Raw genomic sequence first — 20,184 nt, 5'->3', positions numbered from 1 at the left:
ACTGCATTAGCTTATAACTATATCTAAGTCTCTAAGTATGTAAGCAAAGGCATCAGTGTTAAATTGAGACTTGTAGTCACTTTCACCACTTACAGCCAAACCTTTCAAAAGCATCAAAGTTACGTTTTAAGACAATTCAGCAGTTAATAAAACATGCTTAACTTATATGACATACAATTCAAAGTGACTAAAATCAGGATCTTAATCAGGAAATATCTAATAAAAACAAATAAACGAGGTAATGAATCTGATTAGACATCCGATGCCAACTATCCATACTTGGAAGTTTATTACATACACATTTGAGTCAGTACCAACACAGTATTGCACACTTCTGGCCACTGAACAACCACTCTTCTATCTACTAAATACAATGTTTCTTTTCAACTCTGACTAGATCAAATGTTATGAAACTTATTTAAATAATGTGATGTCTGATATTAAAACGAGAACTGTCCTTTTTTATCAGTCCTGTCAGTCTTGATTCTTTCACTGTCTGCACCTGTCTGCATTTCAGCTGTTTACAATGTTGCCTTTCTATTCTGAGGCTGGATCTTAATTTAGCACATCACCAATAACATTCCTTGAAGTGTTTCACTGCATGTAAAGTACAAAATAAACAACGGCTTTAGAGAGCAATCCAAATGATATGAATAAACTAAATAAACTCAAATATCACTAAGATATCTGGCTGAGGCTGTAAATAAAAAATAATAATACATTCAAAAATGTTCAATTACATGTAATGTTCAATGATAAATTCAATGTTTCAGTTTCATGACACAATAAACTGATACATTCATGTTCATTTTAATTTGAATCATTTTTGGCACTCAGTAAAGGATATGAAAAGATGTGATCGCAGCCAGATTTCAAGCAGTGGAATTTTGTATGCCACTCAAGGAGATGCTCGATTGAGTTATTAACTTTATTTAACTGGATTAATTTTATGTCTGAGAAGCAATTACGGATCATACAGATTTAATTTTCTAAACCAAAAATAAATCATGCTGGGCTTAAAATTGTCAAGAGAAAATTCTAATCGATGTCAGTCCTTGTATGGAGGTTGTCCCCTGAGTACTGCTATTTTCGTGAGCACTTGAAAGCAGCACCGGCCCTGTGTGGGACACGATGATGGATAAACATCAATAAAACCAAGAAAAGAGATATTCCGCGGCATATGCACACTTTTGGTGTGTTCTTTGCAATATGAAACATATTTTTACGCAGCTAATATTACCAGTGTGACCCGTAATGAGATACATGGCATCAATAGGTGTGGCCGCGTGCAGTCTCTTCACATACAGTAGTAGCGCACTGGGAAAAGAGACTAAATGTCTATAAGATCAAACCCTATCAAACAATCACTGCTGAATCTGCCGTGCCTGTCAGTGCCTTTTCAGAGCACATGATTACTCTCTGATCATTCCAGTCACAGGTGAATTAGTGGTCATTGAAATACCTCACCGAACGAAGCTGCTAGTTTTACGATCTAAAGGCTGAAGGAGTCTAACCGGATTGTGTTGGGCGTTCAGGGACAATGTGTGCCCGTAGAACTAAGACCCTCCGCATTGAAAAACAACCCCCACTTCAAATGTAACATTGAGTCTTTACTACTTACCTTCATGTGTGGATAATCCGTGTATTGAATCTACTAAGATCTCATAACATAAATATAGGTTAGTATTTCACAAAGATGCAGCAGTTGAGATTGGAGCGGAAATGTGTGGTGGAGCATTGACGACAGTGTGCCTGCAGGATGCTGGTGGAAATGTCGAAAAAGTGAAGGATCGTATATCAGATCGGAGGATGTGATAATGTGATGGCAGACACTGGTTATTTGCATTTCTTATTATTGTTGTGACTACAGATGGTACTTGTAGTAGACACATGTAGTCGCCGTTTTATCAATTTGGATAATTTGTTCATTTAAAATCTTACTTAATTTTATTTTTTAGGTCACATAAAAAATATCATCTATGTGCACAGAGATGATAAAACGAGCAGCTTAGCATTATTCTGCAGGAAGTGTTGACTTCCATCAACAGATTGTTTACATTGAATATCTACACAGCAAATAATCATGGATATTAAGATTAGAATAAAACGATTCAGATAAACAGAGCGCGATAATTCAGCAAATTACAAACTAAATTGATACGTAGATCATGACAATTGAAAGATAATGATAAAAATAAGAAAACACAAATAAATTATATAAAATAGACATTGAAGATACTACATTTGCACATTTAGCTACTTTTATATTGCTTAAAGTAAGCATTATTTACATATTTTTGTTGAGTTTGTCTTTTTAAAATGTTAAAACAGGATTTAGCTTGGGTACGTTTACTTTTATGCAGTGGTAGAAGGTATAAACCCAGGTACTGTGCTTCACTACAATTTTGAAGCACTTGCATTTTGAGAATAGACTAGGTTGGCTAGGTTTTATTTGCAAAAGATATGATCCGTTTATTGTGGTATCTGTTCTGCATTATGTCTTGTGACCTTTTTGTATTGTCTTCATCTTGTGACACTTGTGACATGCAAACACATGTTTTTCTTAGGTTAAAGGTTAAAGGCCAGCCATAGATAAAGGGACAGAGGCTGTTTGAGAAGGTGTTTTTAGAGATAGGAAACTGTATATATAGTCTTGTTAAAACTGGAGTAGTAAGAGAGAGACTCAGATTGGTGCCAGGGACTCTCTCAAGATTGGATGTTTGACACTGTTCTCTTTTGTAATAAATCTTTTAAATATACAAATGAGACGTGTCAGCGGTGGTTTCCTTCTTCTTCATCAACACATCAAGAGATAACCATTGTTATATACTACATTATAAAAATGGTGCACTGTTAACCATTAAACTACCCATTCAATAGAATTAGCTGGCAGAGACCAGCAACTGCTAAAAGAGAATGAATATTGGAGTTGCATTCACCAGATAGACAGAAACCCAAATCCAAATAAATGTATAACTGCTAGATGTGTAAATAATGAAATGTTCTCTAACAAGTATCTTCATCATGCTGATCATATGTGAATGTTATGTTCACAGCCGCCAATATATCTGTTATTGTGGGTTTAAATAGTGAAAATAGAGATTTAGGTTTGAAGTCACTGATGTGAAATGTATCAAACAACATCAGTATTTTAACAATAACTGTTACTTTCTGCTTGTTATTTGTAAAATAACTGGCTTATTGGCTTAAATCTTTTTTATACAATTTATGTATTGAAAATAATCCTCCAGAAAGTTTAAGTGCAAAACTAAGTGTTTGGTGAAGAAGCAGCAGCGCCCTCTGCTGTCCAGACACTAAAAATAAGAAATGTACAGTACTCCCAGGTGGTCTTGTAACCAAGTACTAACTAGGCCCAACCCCTCTTAGTTTATGAAATTGGGTATGAGTCTAAGTGACTTCCAAAATATTCCAGAGAGCTGCTACCGCTTACCCTGTCGCTAATAGCTCAGTGTAAGGGGTAATAGCTTGGTTATTGGTGTGTTCTGCTAGCATAGTGGGGCAATGACCACATCATCTTTTAAAGGACGAAGCCTATGTGAAATAAAACACTGGTTACATACCATATATCAGATGCTATGAGTATTGGTGTAGCCCTCTAAGACCCAGGTCCCACTGCTCCACCAGTGTTGGCTGATGAAAAAGCTGGCTGAATTGGGAGCAGATCGTTGGTCCTGCCAGACCTGAGAGGGACAACTGTGTGGGGCAGAGTGGCGTGATGGGTGTATGGGACATGTAGTGTTAAAGACAGCATCTCAATTTCGTGGTGCTTTGTACAATGACAATAAAGACTTTCTATTCTATTCTATTCTATTCTAAAAGCACTTTGAGTGATTAATATACTAAACAAGCAACCCATTCACCATCTAACAGACTAACAGGTTTCTCTATGGAAGACAATTTCTGAACCCCTCCCCCTACCACATTCCACCACCACAGACTGCAACAAACAAGGTTCTTTCTCAACAGAGTTGTCACTTTCTGTAGATGTTATCTGTTGTTATATGTCTGCCATGTTTGCCCTCAGAGACAAATGAATTTATGCTTATTGGATTTAATTGAAATTGTATTGACTGACATTATAAGATTTAGATCATTAATGAAGTTACCTCTGCTGTGATATCCAAGTGTGCAATTGCATGATGTGCTGAATTCAAGCAGTTGTAGGTTTGCTGGAAGTTTACTGTACTTTAAGAAAGGTCAGAGCAGGCTCAGGAGACTGAGGTCTTTGGAGTGCAGGGGGCACTCCTGAGGACCTTACACAGTGGTAGCATCAGCTGTCTTTTATGGGGTGGTCTGCTGGGGCAGCAGTATCTCACCTGTGGACAGGAAGAGACTGGAGAAACTGATAACATGTGACAGCCACATTTGACATGTATGCGTCCAAGATGTCTGTCCCCCCCTCCCCCGTTGGTACGTCCGCATACTGTTGAAATGAAGGCACGATTTTGTCGAGTCTGCAGCTATTAAAATCACCACTGATAAACACGGGAGCCTCAGGATATTTCCCCTGCATGTTACTAGTTGTTTTAGCCACTAGCTCTTCAGCGATGTTGACATTAGCGCTTGTTGGAATACGCACGCAGTTAAGGAGAACAGAGGGGAATTCCCGGGGGAGATAGAAGGGATAATGTAAGCATCTCCAGATTCTGAGTGCAGATCTTATATATATATATATATATATATATATATATATATATATATATATATATATATATATATATATATATATATATATATATATATATATATATATATATAAACGATTCACAACAAAGCTATTAAAATGGAGGTTTTTGTTGTGAATCGTTTATAATTATATATACATTACCACCAGTTATTAAATATTATTATGTAAAGTCCCTGCTATGCTCTAGTGCAAAGAAGGTCCTTTCTTTCCTTTTAGTTTTTAGCCTACTATATGTTATAACTGCAGTTTAAGGTCCTTTTTTAGTTTTAATTTTATTGTGGTATACATTTGTTTTGTTTTTTTCTCATATCACTATGTTTTTGAGCTGCTGTAGTGGTGAATTGTCCCCACTGTGGGATCAATAAAAGTTTTATCTTATCTTATCTTTATACTTTACACCACTTTAAACTATTTTCTGGTTGTAATCTAATTAAGAGACTGATATATAGTTATAAATATATGTATAAGAATCACAACAAAGCTAGAAATCGGGCAGAGACGGAATGAAGTTTGTCCAAGTGGAGTTACCATACAAGATGGCGGCTCCGTACAGCAAATCGGGCAGCTCCAGAAATCATCACGGATTACATAAAATTCCGCATCTCCTCAACAATCCCAGTCAAAGCCATCGAGAAATATCCTAACTCCAAACCCTGGATTACCCCCCCCCCCCCCCCCCCCCCCCACAGCTATAGCCTTGAAGTAAAAACAGAAGGCCTTCCTACAGCAGGACTGGACCTCCCTCAAATCCATAACCCGGCAAATCAAGAATAACGTTTTTAAAGCCAAACTCAGATACAAGGAAAAAATGGAACAGGAATTCAACACAATGAAAACAAAACAAGCATTCCAGAAAGTGAGAACACTCACCAGCCACAACACAAAACCCACTTTACCTACAATAACTGATCCCATCTCGTTTGCTCAAAACCTGAACATCTTCTAGACCCGGTTTGACACAAGGGATTATTCAGAGGATTGTAGGGCACTCCTGGAGACCATACCCCTCCCCGATCCAACACAACCCACCCCCCTTCTCTGTGGACGACGTACTCCAGCAGTTGAACCGTTGTAAACCAGGGAAGTCCCTAGGGCCAGACCACATCCAAGCACGAGTCCTTCAAGAGTGTGCAGCGGAGCTGGTCCTTAACATCGTACTCCCATCTGTCAAACCACACCTTGACCCTAGCCAGTTTGCATATAGGCCAAGAGAGGGAACTAAGATGCAGTGGCATGTCTTCTCCACTCCCTCCTACAGCACCTTGAATCCCCAGGTACTTTCGCCAGACTCCTCCTCATCGATTTCAGCTCAGCCTTCAACACCATCCAACGCCACCAGATGATAAGGAAACTCTTCCACCTCAATGTCCCACCCCTTCTCATCCACTGGGTACACAGCTTCCTCAGTGACAGACCACAATCCACCAGAGTGGGCAGTACCATCTCCCCACCCACCATCACCAACACGCAAGGCTGGGAAAGGGAGAAAAGGGCTCATCCAATGAATGAAAAGGTTGCCCAATTCACAAATGTAGACAACTTATTTCTGGCGATTTCAAGGCTTCACTCCACCGCTGGCTATAGCCGGATACTTTAGCTTTGACATGGCAGCGGAATATTCAAGTACGTGTCACATGACGGTCCGTTGATGCAAGGATAATTGTCTCGTCGGCTATTTTCACTTCCACGATTAAACGAAACTTCAAGAAAATAAATACCGAGGACATGACCTCGGTGTCCTCAATGGTAGCTACGGCCATGCCAACACGGGAGCCCCACAAGGTTGCGTCCTGAGCCCTTTCCTGTTCACCCCATACACCAATGACTGCATCAGCCCCTCACCCATCACCACCTACTTGAAATACTCAGATGACACTGCAGTACTTGCACTACTTAATGACAATAACTCGGTAATGGACTATCACAACTCCATCTCCCATCATTTCATCCCATATGCTATAACTGAACTAAACAAAAGAATGAAGAGATTGTAACTGTGGTGAATGGATATATGTGGTGGCAGGTAAACGTCTGTGGTATTGATGTTGTTCTTGTAAACTGTGAAGTTGTTTGTGTAATCATGGCTGTACGGAATGTGAAAATTATTATCCTGGAAAGGACAATACAATCTATCCATCTATCAGTGTATTCAGACTCCACTGCAGAAGCTGTAACACTGCGATTAAACTTTCTCCATGTCAGATCACCTGGACAGACACAGAGATGAACCCCTATTTGCTCCAAGAAGTCTGATATGAATTCTATATGAATGCTCTAAAGTTATACCCTTCTAGCACCCCCTAGAGGCGTGAAGCCTCTAGGGGGTGCATGAGTCACATGAATATCACCAACTATTGAGAGAGAGAGAGAGAGAGAGAGAGAGAGAGAGAGAGAGAGAGAGAGAGAGAGAGAGAGAGAGAGAGAGAGAGAGAGAGAGAGAGAGAGAGAGAGAGAGAGCATCTTCCACGGGTTTTTGAATTCCTTTTCTGATTTTCCTTTCCCCCCTCTGCACTTCTCTGTAGGGGGATTGTCCTGACACCAGTCCTGTCTTATCTTCACACTACCGAAAGCCAGCAAATTCCTATGTTAGATTTAGGCATGAACGCACAGACTTGATGGTAAAATGATAAATGGACTGTGCTTATATAACACTTTTCTAGTCATTATGACCACTCAAAGCGCTTAATTGATCTCGATCTTATTTTCTCGATTTTTCTACCGGTTTGAAAAATGTATCTTCTGTTCATCCATGATAAGGTTTGACAGGTTATCTGGAAAGAGTTGAACATGTTCATTTACTATCTGGATTTGAGGGGGAAACGATTATAATGAGACACAATTAACCAAACTTGTATAACTATTTATTATGCTGGAAATGCTGTTATAAACGACACATAGTTTACACCATAAACCATCCTCGTTTATTCAAATTCAAACTCCAATAAATTATAATTCATAAAACAATATTCATGTTGAATTGATTTTGTCGGTTATGCTCAATTTCTGTGTGTACGTTATAGACTGTGGGCTCATAAAGGCTTCGCACAGTGTTTCACTGCGGCCGTGGGAGGGGTGAAGGGGGGAGAGGTTTATCCTGAACTACTGTCCTAATCCGTTCTTACAGGATAGAGGCTTAGTGGAACCTCAGGTTAGGTTGAGCACAAATACTGCCTCAGAGAGGGACACCCAAACCACCGACACCTTTCATTTATGTGCAGTTTTGATGTATTCTTTATTTTAACTCAGCTTCATGCTGGCGGCTTTGTCTCTGATTTGGACAACTCTCCGGTCTCATCTCCTGGATTAATTGAAGGAGATAATCATTTCCTCTGGGCTAATTTGGAAGCCATTTTAATAGTTGTTATAGGCTAGAGCATTGTTGTCCGACACCTTCTTTTTTCTCATTTGTTTTCTACTTGTTTATTTTATTGGAACGTTACATTTATCAAGATGAAGGATCGACTGGCGCAACTGAAGGAGGTGGGCAGAGTTTGATTGTTTTAGTTATATTATTGAGCACCTGTTGCTAGTACAGGCCCTAATGTACCATCTGTAGTCTGTCATGAATTTCCATTTACCACCAGTAGGCTCTTGTGTCTGTGGGGGCTTTACTATAGATAACTTGTATCCAATTACATTTCACTGTTCGTTAGCCGATGTACGACGTCTTTCCATTGATACACATTTGCATATTTCAACAAACAGGCCTTAGAAACTGCATTCAAAACACTGTTTTTAAAGTTTGCCTATTTGCCAATATATGAAGTATAGACATTTGTTCCATGAACTTTCACGAATACAAATACTTAAAAAAAAAAAAAAAAAGGATTTCCTAAAGCCTACGACATGCTGTTAAGTAAAAGCTCGTTATGTTATTTAGCCTATAAATATATACGTATAAATACAAGTCTGTGTAAATATAAGCCCATATTTCACCTATAAGTAGTCTACTTTATATGATTATTTAACTGATTATTTTCATGCGAGACAAAGCAGTTGCGCGTGCAAGGTATGCTGCACGTTTAATTAGCCTGCAGTTGGACTCGCGTGACAATGGAACGCACGTGAACGGCACCTAGTAGAAGAACTATTAAGTAAAAGTAGCTAATGCAGTAATGTAAAAGTACTCCATTACAAGTAAAAGTCCTGCATGAAAAAAATCCTATACAGTAAAAGCGCATAAGTATTATGAGGGATGTAGTTAAAGTATTACAGTAAAAGTACGTAAGTATTATGAGGGATGTAGTTAAAGTATTACAGTAAAAGTACGTAAGTATTATGAGGGATGTAGTTAAAGTATTACAGTAAAAGTACATAAGTATTATGAGCTTGATGTAGTTAAAGTCAGGGGTGATTCTAGGATCAGACCTTTAGGGGGGCTCAGCTCCCAATGAGAATATCACATACAATGCCCTGCAAGTGTTCCAACCCCCTGCTAAATCACTCATTTCAGTGGATAACGTAAATTACAACAATAAATATTAATACATAGTAGAGTGGTCTACTATAATGTATGATAATAATGGTTCAGAATAAACAATTACAGAATTCTACAGAGAGGAAGATAGTTAATTAACCCTGAGGGAAACACAATATTAATGACAGAATTTAGTCATTTTAGCAGACGCTTTTATCCAAAGCGACTTACAAAGGAGAATTTTGGCACAGCAACGGGAGTAATTTGGGGGTTAAGTGTCTTGCCCAAGGATACATCGACATGGAGGAGCCGGGAATCGAACCACCAATTTTCCAATTGGAGGACGACCGTGCTACCTGCTGAGCCACAGCCTCCTAATATTAATGACAGAACTATACAAATCACATTAGACATGTTAAAATAAAACCATTTGAACCTGTAGCATAAGTGTTTGTCCCATCTGTAACAGACAGGCTCGCAAAATAATAATTAAAGTTGTATAAAATATTTTTTTAGGAAAAAAATCCAACAATAGTTTATTTATTTTTAAGGGTGCTGATATCAAATTTTGTGGTGCTTGAGCATTCCTAAAAAGGGTCTAAAATCGCCCCTGGTTAATGGTATTATAGTTAAAGTACTGCAGTATTATGAGTGATGTAGTATGCAGTATTACAGTAAAAGTACTGCAGTATTATGAGTGATGTAGTATGCAGTATTACAGTAAAAGTACTGCAGTATTATGAGTGATGTAGTATGCAGTATTACAGTAAAAGTACTGCAGTATTATGAGCGATGTAGTATGCAGTATTACAGTTAAAGTACTGCAGTATTATGAGTGATGTAGTATGCAGTATTACAGTAAAAGTACTGCAGTATTATAGTGATGTAGTATGCAGTATTACAGTAAAAGTACTGCAGTATTATGAGTGATGTAGTATGCAGTATTACAGTAAAAGTACTGCAGTATTATGAGTGATGTAGTATGCAGTATTACAGTAAAAGTAGTGGTTTGGTCCTCTGACTGATATATTATTATATAACATCATTAGATTATTAATAGTGAAGCATCGGTGTATAAACAGTATGTACAATTAGCTAGATTAGTCCAGTGGTTCCCAACCTAGGGGTGGGGCCCCTCCAAAGGGTCAGCAGATAAATGTGAGGGGTGGTGAGATGATTAATGGGAGAGGAAAGAAGAAAAAACTAAGTTCTGAAACACAAATGTGTTTTCAGTTTTTGGACTTTTTCTCTAATCTTTGATTTTTGCTGAAATATTGGATCATTAGAACATTTATTGAAATGAAAGCATGTGAGAAGTTTAGAGGGAAAAATCTGTTAACAACTCATAGACATCTGAAATGTGAGCCGACTACACACTGCTTTTTGGTTTCATCTTTAACAATGTGTTGTATTTTAAAAGCTTTTTATATTATCCATTGTGTTAAATCTGCATCTGAAAGTTAAGCTGTCAAATAAATGTAGTGGAGTACAAAGTACAATATTTCCCTCTGAAATGTAGTGGAGTGGAATTATAAAGTAGCATCACATGGAAATACCATCAACAAAACCATCAAACCATCAAAACTTCAACCAAACAATTACACTTGCTTAAAACAGCTCAAAATTTCAATAACATATAATCAACTAGTTTGGCATAATCTAACATGATCACTCTTTCATATCAAATAAAGGTTAATGGAATACAATTGTTCTAAATATTAAATATAATTTAGGGAATCATGTCAAGACATGTGAACCACATGAAGTGTCTCAACGTGTAACCACCATTTAAAAGGCCCTTTTGTTAAAATTGTAAAGAAGGCCATGTAACAGGAAGTGATTTTACAGAGAAGGACCCCTGATGATCACTGCTGCCTATCAAGGTTAGAAGCTATTTACAAGTACTCATAAACTGACGTTTTTTGGACTTAGTTAGGTTTGCTCGGTGTACATGTCCAATGGTGTAACCCTAGAAAAATGTTGTTCATTCGAATATTTACTTTAAGAATTACATTTCAAATATTGAGGCCAAAGCCATGTGCTTACACAGGTGTCAATTTTGATTTTAAAATGAAATGTCAAAAATAGAACTGTTTACATCATTTAAGTCGTATTAAAAGCCTTTCTGTTAGAGGATTTAGTCAAATATCAGTAGTTAATTATGCTAATTTTGTTAGATATCAGTTTATGCTGCTGATTAAAGAACATAATCTCTGGACCACCTGACCTCTTTATAATATAATGACATCATCTCTGAACCACCTGACCTCTTTATAATATAATAACATCATCTCTGAACCACCTGACCTCTTTATAATATAATAACATCATCTCTGAACCACCTGACCTCTTTATAATATAATAACATCATCTCTGAACCACCTGACCTCTTTATCAATCAATCCCTTTATTTGTATAGCGCCAAATCACAACAAAGTCATCTCAAGGCACTTTACACATAGAGCAGGTACTAAACCGTACTCTTCAGGTTTACATTCCCACATGAGCAGCACTTAGTGACAATGGCAAAAAAAAACTCTCTTTTAACAGGAAGAAACCTCAGGCAGAACCAGGCTCAAAGTGGGAGAACATCTGCCTCGACCGGTTGGGGTAGAGAGGAGAGAGAGGAAGAATAGGAGAGAGAGAGAAGCACATAGAAAATAAACATTGAAGCTAGAAGGTCCGGGACTGGAATCTGTCATCCGGACGTCTACAGGCCCAGATTACCTGTGAGACGAGAAAGCACAGACAACTCCGGGGAAGAAGTTTAGGTTATGGAATGCATTAATGGTACATGAATGTTAATGGATTTAGATGGATGGATAGAGAGAGAGAGAGAGGAGGAGAGAGAGAGAGAGAGAGAGAGAGAGAGAGAGAGAGAGAGAGAGAGAGAGAGAGAGAGAGAGAGAGAGAGAGAGAGAGAGAGAGAGAGAGAGAGAGAGAGAGAGAGGAGGAGAAAGGAGCTCAGTGCATCATGGGAGTCCCCCGGCAGTCTAAGCCTATAGCAGCATAAACTAGGAGCTGGCTAACTATAAGCTTTATCAAAAAGGAAAGATTTAAGCCTACTCTTAAAAGTAGAGAGGGTGTCTGCCCTCCGGACCGAATCTGGGAGATGGTTCCACAGGAGAGGAGCCTGATAACTGAAGGCTTTGCCTCCCATTCTACTTTTAGAGATACTAGGTACCACAAGTAGGCCTGCGTTCTGGGAGCGCAGTGTTCTAGTAGGTACATAAGATACTATGAGCTCTTTAAGATATGATGGAGCCTGATCATTAAGATACAGGAAAATAAACATGAACTAAATTGTGGAATAAATGTAATCCACTTTTGAACACATTTTACATCATTGGCCCCAACTTATTTAGAAAAAAATGGTTGTTTATAGGATATGCCCAGCTCAATATTGACAAAACGTATTAAAATTTAACTGAAGAAATACTCCCATTTTTTTCTTTTCCTTTGATGTTTTAAAATGAAGTCATTATTTTTTAAAACACAATTAAATACACTGTAGGTGATTCAAATCTGTAATATTTATCATTCTTTTGTGGTTACACCATTTGACATTTTCAGGAGCTCTAAGTCTTGCTTTTAGTTTAAAGTAAATGGTGCAAATGTCATTTCAAATGACATAAAACCAACAAAAACACAAAATATACATATTATTAAACGTGATGCTGCTTTTTTTTTTAAATTTAAGACATTTTTGAATTTTGTCATCTTGCCAACCAATTTGTCGCTGACACATATACTTAATGTACTGTAGCTATTATGTGATACTGGTTTGTTTCTGATGTGGAAGCTTGTTCAATCCATCCTCAAGTTCAGTCTTGACTTCTTTTTATTGTTGTATGTGTAACAGAAGAGTGATGGTGGAGGTGATGACATTGAGGTTCCTGTGGAGAATGAAGCGTTTATGGATGATTTCTTTGCCCAGGTATTCTATTTCTGTGTCTGTCTGTTTCTCACATTTTGAAAAGAGAAAGAATTCATGTCTTACACACTGATCTGTTTATGTTTGTGTTTGTCTGTCAGATTGAGGATATCCGTACCAGCATCGACAAGATTGATGAGAGTGTCACAGAAATAAAAAAACTCTACTCCACCATCTTGTCTGCCCCCACATCTGAGCAGAGTAACTGTGTCACACACACACAAACACACACACACACACACACACACACACACACACACACACACACACACACACACACACACACACACACACACACACACACACAGACCAACTCACTGAGTATTCTCCAACCCATTATGTCTAACTCTCCGCTGCTATCACTCTCACTTTTAGAAACACAAGATGACCTTGAAGCCCTCACCAATGAAATCAAGAAGTCAGCAAACAATGCAAGAAACAAACTCAAAAGTCAGTATTTTCTTTGTCAATTTACTTTTGAAAGTATACGGATCCAGATGAACCAATTCTTTATTTTATTATTATTTTTCACATTGCGTGTACTTTTAAAAACAGCTGTAAAGATTATAGCACAATATTAACTGTTTATCTCCTTGTGTCAGGATAATTCAGATACCTTTCTCCTTCTTCTTTTTTCAATTTGATTTTTTTTAACATGATAAAGTCGATATAAACAGTGCATGGTGATGAAAAGTGTTTTTTTCCTACTATTTCATATGTTGTTTCTGAACTAGACAAATTTGAAGGATATCTGTGGTCAGTCCCCTGAATCAGTTTCAAGTTAACAATGTAATCACAGATATTGTTCCATGTCTTTTGTGTGTGTGTGTGTGTGTGTGTGTGTGTGTGTGTGTGTGTGTGTGTGTGTGTGTGTGTGTGTGTGTGTGTGTGTGTGTGTGTGCTAGCTATTGAGCGCCAGCTTGAGTCAAACACAGATGAGAGGGCTTCAGCTGACCTCAGGATACGCAAGTCACAGGTCAGACAATACAAACAAAGTAAATTAAGTTGACTTGACCCGTCATGGTGGTTTTCATGGCATCTTCAAATTCTAACACAAACTAGAGAAAGGTCTGATCTAGGATCAGAAGAAGAGAAACAACTGCAGAAAACTTTTAATTTACTGTGAAACTGGGTTTCTATTACATGTTCACTTTCTAGTTCTGTACATAGTCTCCAAGTGGATAGCAAACAGGAAGCTCTGACAGTCCTCCACTTTGGCTTTTCAGCACCATGGACAGCTGACATTATGAAGTAGTATTTTTTCACACAGTACAAAGTACAAACCATTTTTTGACAGTGATAGGAGAGTTTTAGTGCATCGTGGCAGTTTAAATGTTGTTGACAGAACACAATATTATCCATAGTTAACAAATCATCATCATTGTTATTTTTCCCCAGCATGCTATCCTGGCAAAGAAGTTTGTAGAAGTCATGACAAAATACAATGAGGCTCAAGTTGACTTCAGAGATAAGAGCAAAGGAAGGATCGCACGACAGCTGGAGATCAGTGAGTTGCAGTTTCTTATTACCTGGTACAATCACATGGAAGGATTGTTTTTGAACTTTAAACCTGCTATGGTCAGTGGAGGTTTTTGTCTAGATGTCCAGTCAAACACAGTAACAGGTTGTTAAACAGTGTGTACATGGTGACATTTTAAACTCAACTGATCACTTTTCACATTATATGAACATACTATGTTACTCATTTAGTTGCTCATATATCTATTAGTACCATTTAGAATGTGATTGTCAGTCTGGTGAGTCTTCTTAGTATATTAATCAGTGTCTTTCATATTGACAAGAGTGAAAACAACAAGTAGATAGACCATTTGATAATTGATTAAATATCAAAAAAGTTGTTGACAAACCACTCTGCAGGTCATTGTGAAAAGCAAATGCCTTCACCACTTTGGACATATAGACCTGTGTAGATGTTTGCCATGATATTCTGACATGTTGTAGTCAGGTTTAACCTATTTCTGTATTTCATGCATTCTAAACACCATAGTAAACCATAGTAAAGTGTCAGATACGTGTCATGTTGTGATACCACTGTTGTCATGTCTAACAACAGATTGTCTGTTTTTAACCATATCTCAGTGTTTTTACAATGCCTATCCCTTTTCATGTCATAATAAAGAAATAAATGCAAGCACTTAATATGAGGACATACAGTAGGTTATTTCACAGACAGTAGGATAACCTATCAAGTTTTCATTGTAAAGTTTACACCTTGTTGGCATAACAGCAGTGTTATCTCTACTTTTCAGGGTCAGGGAACAGGGACTGTCTCTCTGTCTCTCAGTCTCCACATGCTTTATTGAATCAACCTGTCAGTTGTAAACAGATACAATTGTATAACTGTGTTTTCTGATGATTGCAGCGGGGAAAGCAACAACTGATGATGAGCTGGAAGAAATGCTGGAAGGAGGCAACTCAGCAGTCTTCAGTGCTGGGGTATGACTGACTACCGGTCAAAAGTTTTAGAACACCCCAGTTTTTCCACTTTTTGTATTGAAATTCAAGCAGTTCAAGTCCAATGAATAGCTTGAAATGGTACAACGGTAAGCGGTGAACTGACAGAGGTTAAAAAAAAAAAAAGTAAGGTTACCCAAAACTGAAAATTATACAAAAACACTTAAAAATGTAGGTCTTTCCTGCAGAGAAATTGAAAAGAAAGTCAAGGTGTAAGTGAGTACAGTTTCACTCAGAAACTGGAGGAAACTCTGAAAGGAAGAGGTCTGGCAGACCCAAAGCCACAACAGAGTCAGAAGACAAGTTTCTGAGAGTCAACAGCTTGCGTGATAGGCGGCTCACAGGACAACAGCTTCAAGCACAGCTTCATAGTGGTCGTAGTAAGCAAGTCTCAGTTTCTACTGTGAAGAGAAGACTTCCAGTTGCAGGTTTGACAGGTGGAGTTGCAGCTAGAAAGCCATTGCTAAGAGTCAGAATAAGAAGAAGAGACTTGCCTGGGCCATGAAACACCACCAATGGACTACTGAAGACTGGAAGAAGCTGTTATGGACTGATGAATCAACATTTAAAATATTCTGTTCATCACGCAGGAGTTTTGTACGCCGTTGAGTAGAAAGGATGGTTCCTCAGTGTGTGACATTAACTGTTAAACATGGAGTAGAAAGGATGGTTCCTCAGTGTGTGACATTAACTGTTAAACATGGAGGAGGAAGGATGGTTCCTCAGTGTGTGACATTAACTGTTAAACATGGAGTAGAAAGGATGGTTCCTCAGTGTGTGACATTAACTGTTAAACATGGAGTAGAAAGGATGGTTCCTCAGTGTGTGACATTAACTGTTAAACATGGAGTAGAAAGGATGGTTCCTCAGTGTGTGACATTAACTGTTAAACATGGAGGAGGAAGCATGATGGTCTGGGGCTGTTTTTCTGGATCCAGGGTCGGGTAAAGATAATGACCCAAAACATAAGTCCAAGCTATGCCAGAACTACCTTAGGAAAAAAGACCAAGATGGAAAACATTTTTTCAATAAAAAACTGGAAAAATTGGGGTGTTCTAAAACTTTTGACCGGTAGTATATATATATATATACATATATTTATGCATAAAGGATGGATTGTATTACACTGAAAAGTGTACCTTCACTTGCCTAGTTACAAAGCTGTGGCTGGAGGCAGAGTAGGTTGTCCACTAATCAGAAGATCAGTGGTTTGATTCCCAGCTCCTCCAGTCCACATATCAAACTGTCCTGAAGATACTGAACCCCATATGTCTCCCAAAGGCTGTGCCATTGGTGTCTGAATGTGTGCAAATGATTAGAAAACCCCCTCCTGATGAGCAAGTTGACACTTTGCATGGCAGCCTACGCCATCAGAGTATGAATATGTGTGTGGATGGGTAAATGTGGCTTGTTGTGTAAAAAAAAGCACTTTGAGTGGTCAGAAAACCAGAAAGGCATTATATAAATGCAGTCCATTTACCATAGCTGCAGAAACTACATGTCATCAGTCAACAGTCTTTCATGAAGCTCATACTGTCTCTCTTCCTTCTTTTCCTTCACACCTGCTCCCTCTCCAGATTATGGACTCAAAGATCAACCAGCAGGCTCTGAATGAGATCGAGGCTCGTCACAAAGACATCATGAGGTTGGAGAGCAGCATTAAAGAGCTCCACGACATGTTTGTTGATATCGCCATGCTGGTCGAAAACCAGGTACACATACATGCGTGTGACAAACCAACAGGAATTTAAGTTAATTCATGGAAAGACAACTCTCCCTGCAGTAAAATAAGGTCCTATTAATGGAGCTGCATTAATATTATTTAACATTCCAATTTTTACATAAGGATATGTAGGAAATGTATGTTGGATTAACTGTGGTTGCAGTTTTGCTTTGCTTTTTTCGGTGGCATTTTTATGTCATTATTAGGTAGCAACAATACAGAAATGACAGAAAACACACACTCACACACACACACACACACACACACAGATGCAACTAAGGTCTGTGGAGGAGATATTATGCACTATGTTCTCGTTTTATTCAAATGAAGTTGGAAATCCTATACTTGATATACTCTGATAAACAACAGTGTGGTGTTTGATATTTAGTTATTGATTGGTCTTTGCAGTCATTTTACCCCACCCTGCGATTGTTAATCATTTAATGATATCAGATCTACTTAGTAAACTAAGTTTAACAATAAACAGTTAAAAGTTAAAGCAATATATTCTTTCACACATAGTTCCCAGTAAGTTACTGGGATAACCTTTCAGGGACTGATAGTGATTTTCACTATTCACACATGCAGCTGCTTACAGGAACATTTCCAGCTTGTGCCCTTTCAAGATTATGTTACAGAGTTTCCTTTTTTCTCACCTCAAATGTTTCCAGAAAAATATTTTAGTTTTCTGTTTAGCCAAAACCAAACATTGCCCAACCCACAGTACATCACCCACATGTCAAGTCTTGTGATTGGTTCGTTCACTTTCTCTCATCAGACAGATGTTACCCTTTAGGTGCTTCTCCCTGTAATGTTACTGCTTTCATTCACAACACAGCTGTACTGAAATGTTACTATGTCTTGAGGTGGGAAATTGGCAGTACAGATTTCCCAGAATATTGATCTTTACTCCCATTCACATGCGAGCCCATGCAGGAAATGTTCCTGAACATTACAGGGATAGACTGCATATGTGTCAAATGTATGTTTGCCACTTGTTATTGTTTATAGAAGGTCCTCCTTAGCTGAGAATAATGTCTGTCTATTTACTCTTCTCTGTCATTATTCCATTTTGTCCTGCCCTCCAGGGTGGCATGATTGACAGGATTGAGAGCAACATGGACCAGTCAGTTGGCTTTGTAGAGAGAGCGGTTGCAGACACCAAGAAAGCAGCCAAATACCAGCAGGAGGCACGCAGGGTAAGTTTGGACTGTTTCAACAGTAGCATACGTGTAATGACCTGTTCAAATGCTTTTAAAAACATATAGTACTGTATAATAGTGGATGGGTTACATGATGCATTCTCATATGATACTGTAGGTTTATATTTAATGCTGCATTGAGTGAGCAGGAGGCCAATTCAATATTCAATTCAATATCTTAATACTGGTCTACAGATATCTCTTTAAGCCAGAATTCAGCCCATTACCCTCCATAGACCAAAGCACTGGTGATTTCCTACATCATACGCATGTTTAAACCCAACTACTAGTCTTGAGTGACAAAGTTGACTTTGAACAGTAAGAACATAAAGGATGTTGATTGGGCTCTGGGTAAATCTTTGCTCAAGATTGGTCTAGAGAATCAGTCTTCAGTCCTGACTTGGTCTCAACTACCTTCTGAACTCAGTTATTTGATCACTCTTGACTACAAGTCTTGAGTTGTAGTGAAATTAAAAAGGCATCATCACAGACTCTAATCTGGTGCTTCACCAAGACTTCCATTGAAGCAGAGTTTTTACATGTTCTAGGCCTCTGTGTGCCACACCAACATACAATACCTTCTATGTTATGGCTTCTAAATGATAACTTAATATCCATTTTCTTTTCGTGTCTCTATCCTTTGTCTTCCTGACCTCAAGAAACAAATGATGATCTTCTGCTGCTGTGTGATTTTGGCCCTCGTCCTTGGTTCATTTCTCTACAGCTTCATCAAATAAACACCCTGAATAAAGCCACACACCAGCTGAGTCCACACATTCCAGGATGAGGCAGAGCAGAACTCTAAGATAGTCACAAAGTAGAGCTCAGGCTTAATTCACTGTCATCTCACTTCATTCAAAATAAAAATGGAATCTGCAGGCATTGGAATGAGTTATTTATCTGTCATTTCTCAATAGGCTCAACTGTCTGTTTTTAAAAAATGAATTCAATTTTATTCCAGTTTCTTGAACTGAATCCAATAGAACCAGGGCTGTACTGGAGGCTAAATGCATGTAATCACCTTTTACCCAACTCTCAAATTCTGAAATGGTAAATTGTTTAACCAGATGTTTTCTTTAAGGATTCAAGGATACTTTATTGTCATACCAACAACATATGCATAGACATGAAGAGGTAGGAAATTAAGAACTGAGGCCCGGTCCAGCCAAAAGCAATAAATATTATACTAATATAAAAATAAATAAAGCTTAAGCTGTTAAATGGTTTTTGACCTTAGTAACTGTTGTGAACACAGAACTAAAGTTGACAGACAATTTCAGTCAGTATGAAACACAAAATGCTGATTCATCATTTACCTGATACATTTAGAAGTCAAACAGTTGTCTTGATTCAGCTTTAAGTTTGAGCCAAATCAGTTTTCAGTTTTGTCAGTTAGTCAGTTTTACTATTTTATTACATTGCAACAATTGACCTACATAAAGGACCATACCTGTATATTGAAAATGGAGATTTATCCATCTATCCATGTGGCCTCAGGTGTGGTACTGTCTAACCAAGCTTTATTTACCAATACAGCCCTGAATAGAACCCACCTTTTCCTGAAATCCATATTAGCATTTTGATTGGCATAATATCAGATTTTGATTGCTTGTTGTAATTTCTTACTATTGCTCCAAAAAATCAAGTTTGCAAATGGTTGACACATTTAAGAAATAATTGCAAAATATATAATTGATGTGTAATAAATTAAGTTATGTCGTTTTG

At 38.0% G+C, this 20,184-nt stretch overlaps 1 protein-coding gene across 1 annotated transcript; it reads left to right on the top strand.

Annotated features, from left to right (window-relative positions):
• Positions 1-8,158: 8,158 nt before the first annotated feature.
• Positions 8,159-19,196, top strand: stx3a (syntaxin 3a). Its single transcript, XM_062428056.1, has 10 exons — positions 8,159-8,188; positions 12,988-13,062; positions 13,161-13,260; positions 13,435-13,509; positions 13,965-14,035; positions 14,458-14,566; positions 15,443-15,516; positions 17,112-17,246; positions 18,346-18,456; positions 19,119-19,196. Exons 1-10 carry the CDS (start codon positions 8,159-8,161, stop codon positions 19,194-19,196), a joined length of 858 nt encoding a protein of 285 aa, XP_062284040.1.
• Positions 19,197-20,184: the final 988 nt, after the last annotated feature.

The sequence above is a fragment of the Scomber scombrus genome, chromosome 2, assembly GCF_963691925.1.
Source record: "Scomber scombrus chromosome 2, fScoSco1.1, whole genome shotgun sequence".
NCBI lineage: Eukaryota > Metazoa > Chordata > Actinopteri > Scombriformes > Scombridae > Scomber > Scomber scombrus.
This window is presented reverse-complemented; position numbering and strand designations above follow the sequence as displayed.

Excerpts from the sequence above, each read along its gene's own strand:
- stx3a (XM_062428056.1), top strand. The coding sequence starts at position 8,159 with ATGAAGGATCGACTGGCGCAACTGAAGGAG. Across the intron at positions 14,036-14,457 it reads TCAGGATACGCAAGTCACAG|CATGCTATCCTGGCAAAGAA; the intron begins GTCAGACAATAC and ends ATTTTTCCCCAG. Across the intron at positions 15,517-17,111 it reads CAGCAGTCTTCAGTGCTGGG|ATTATGGACTCAAAGATCAA; the intron begins GTATGACTGACT and ends CTCCCTCTCCAG.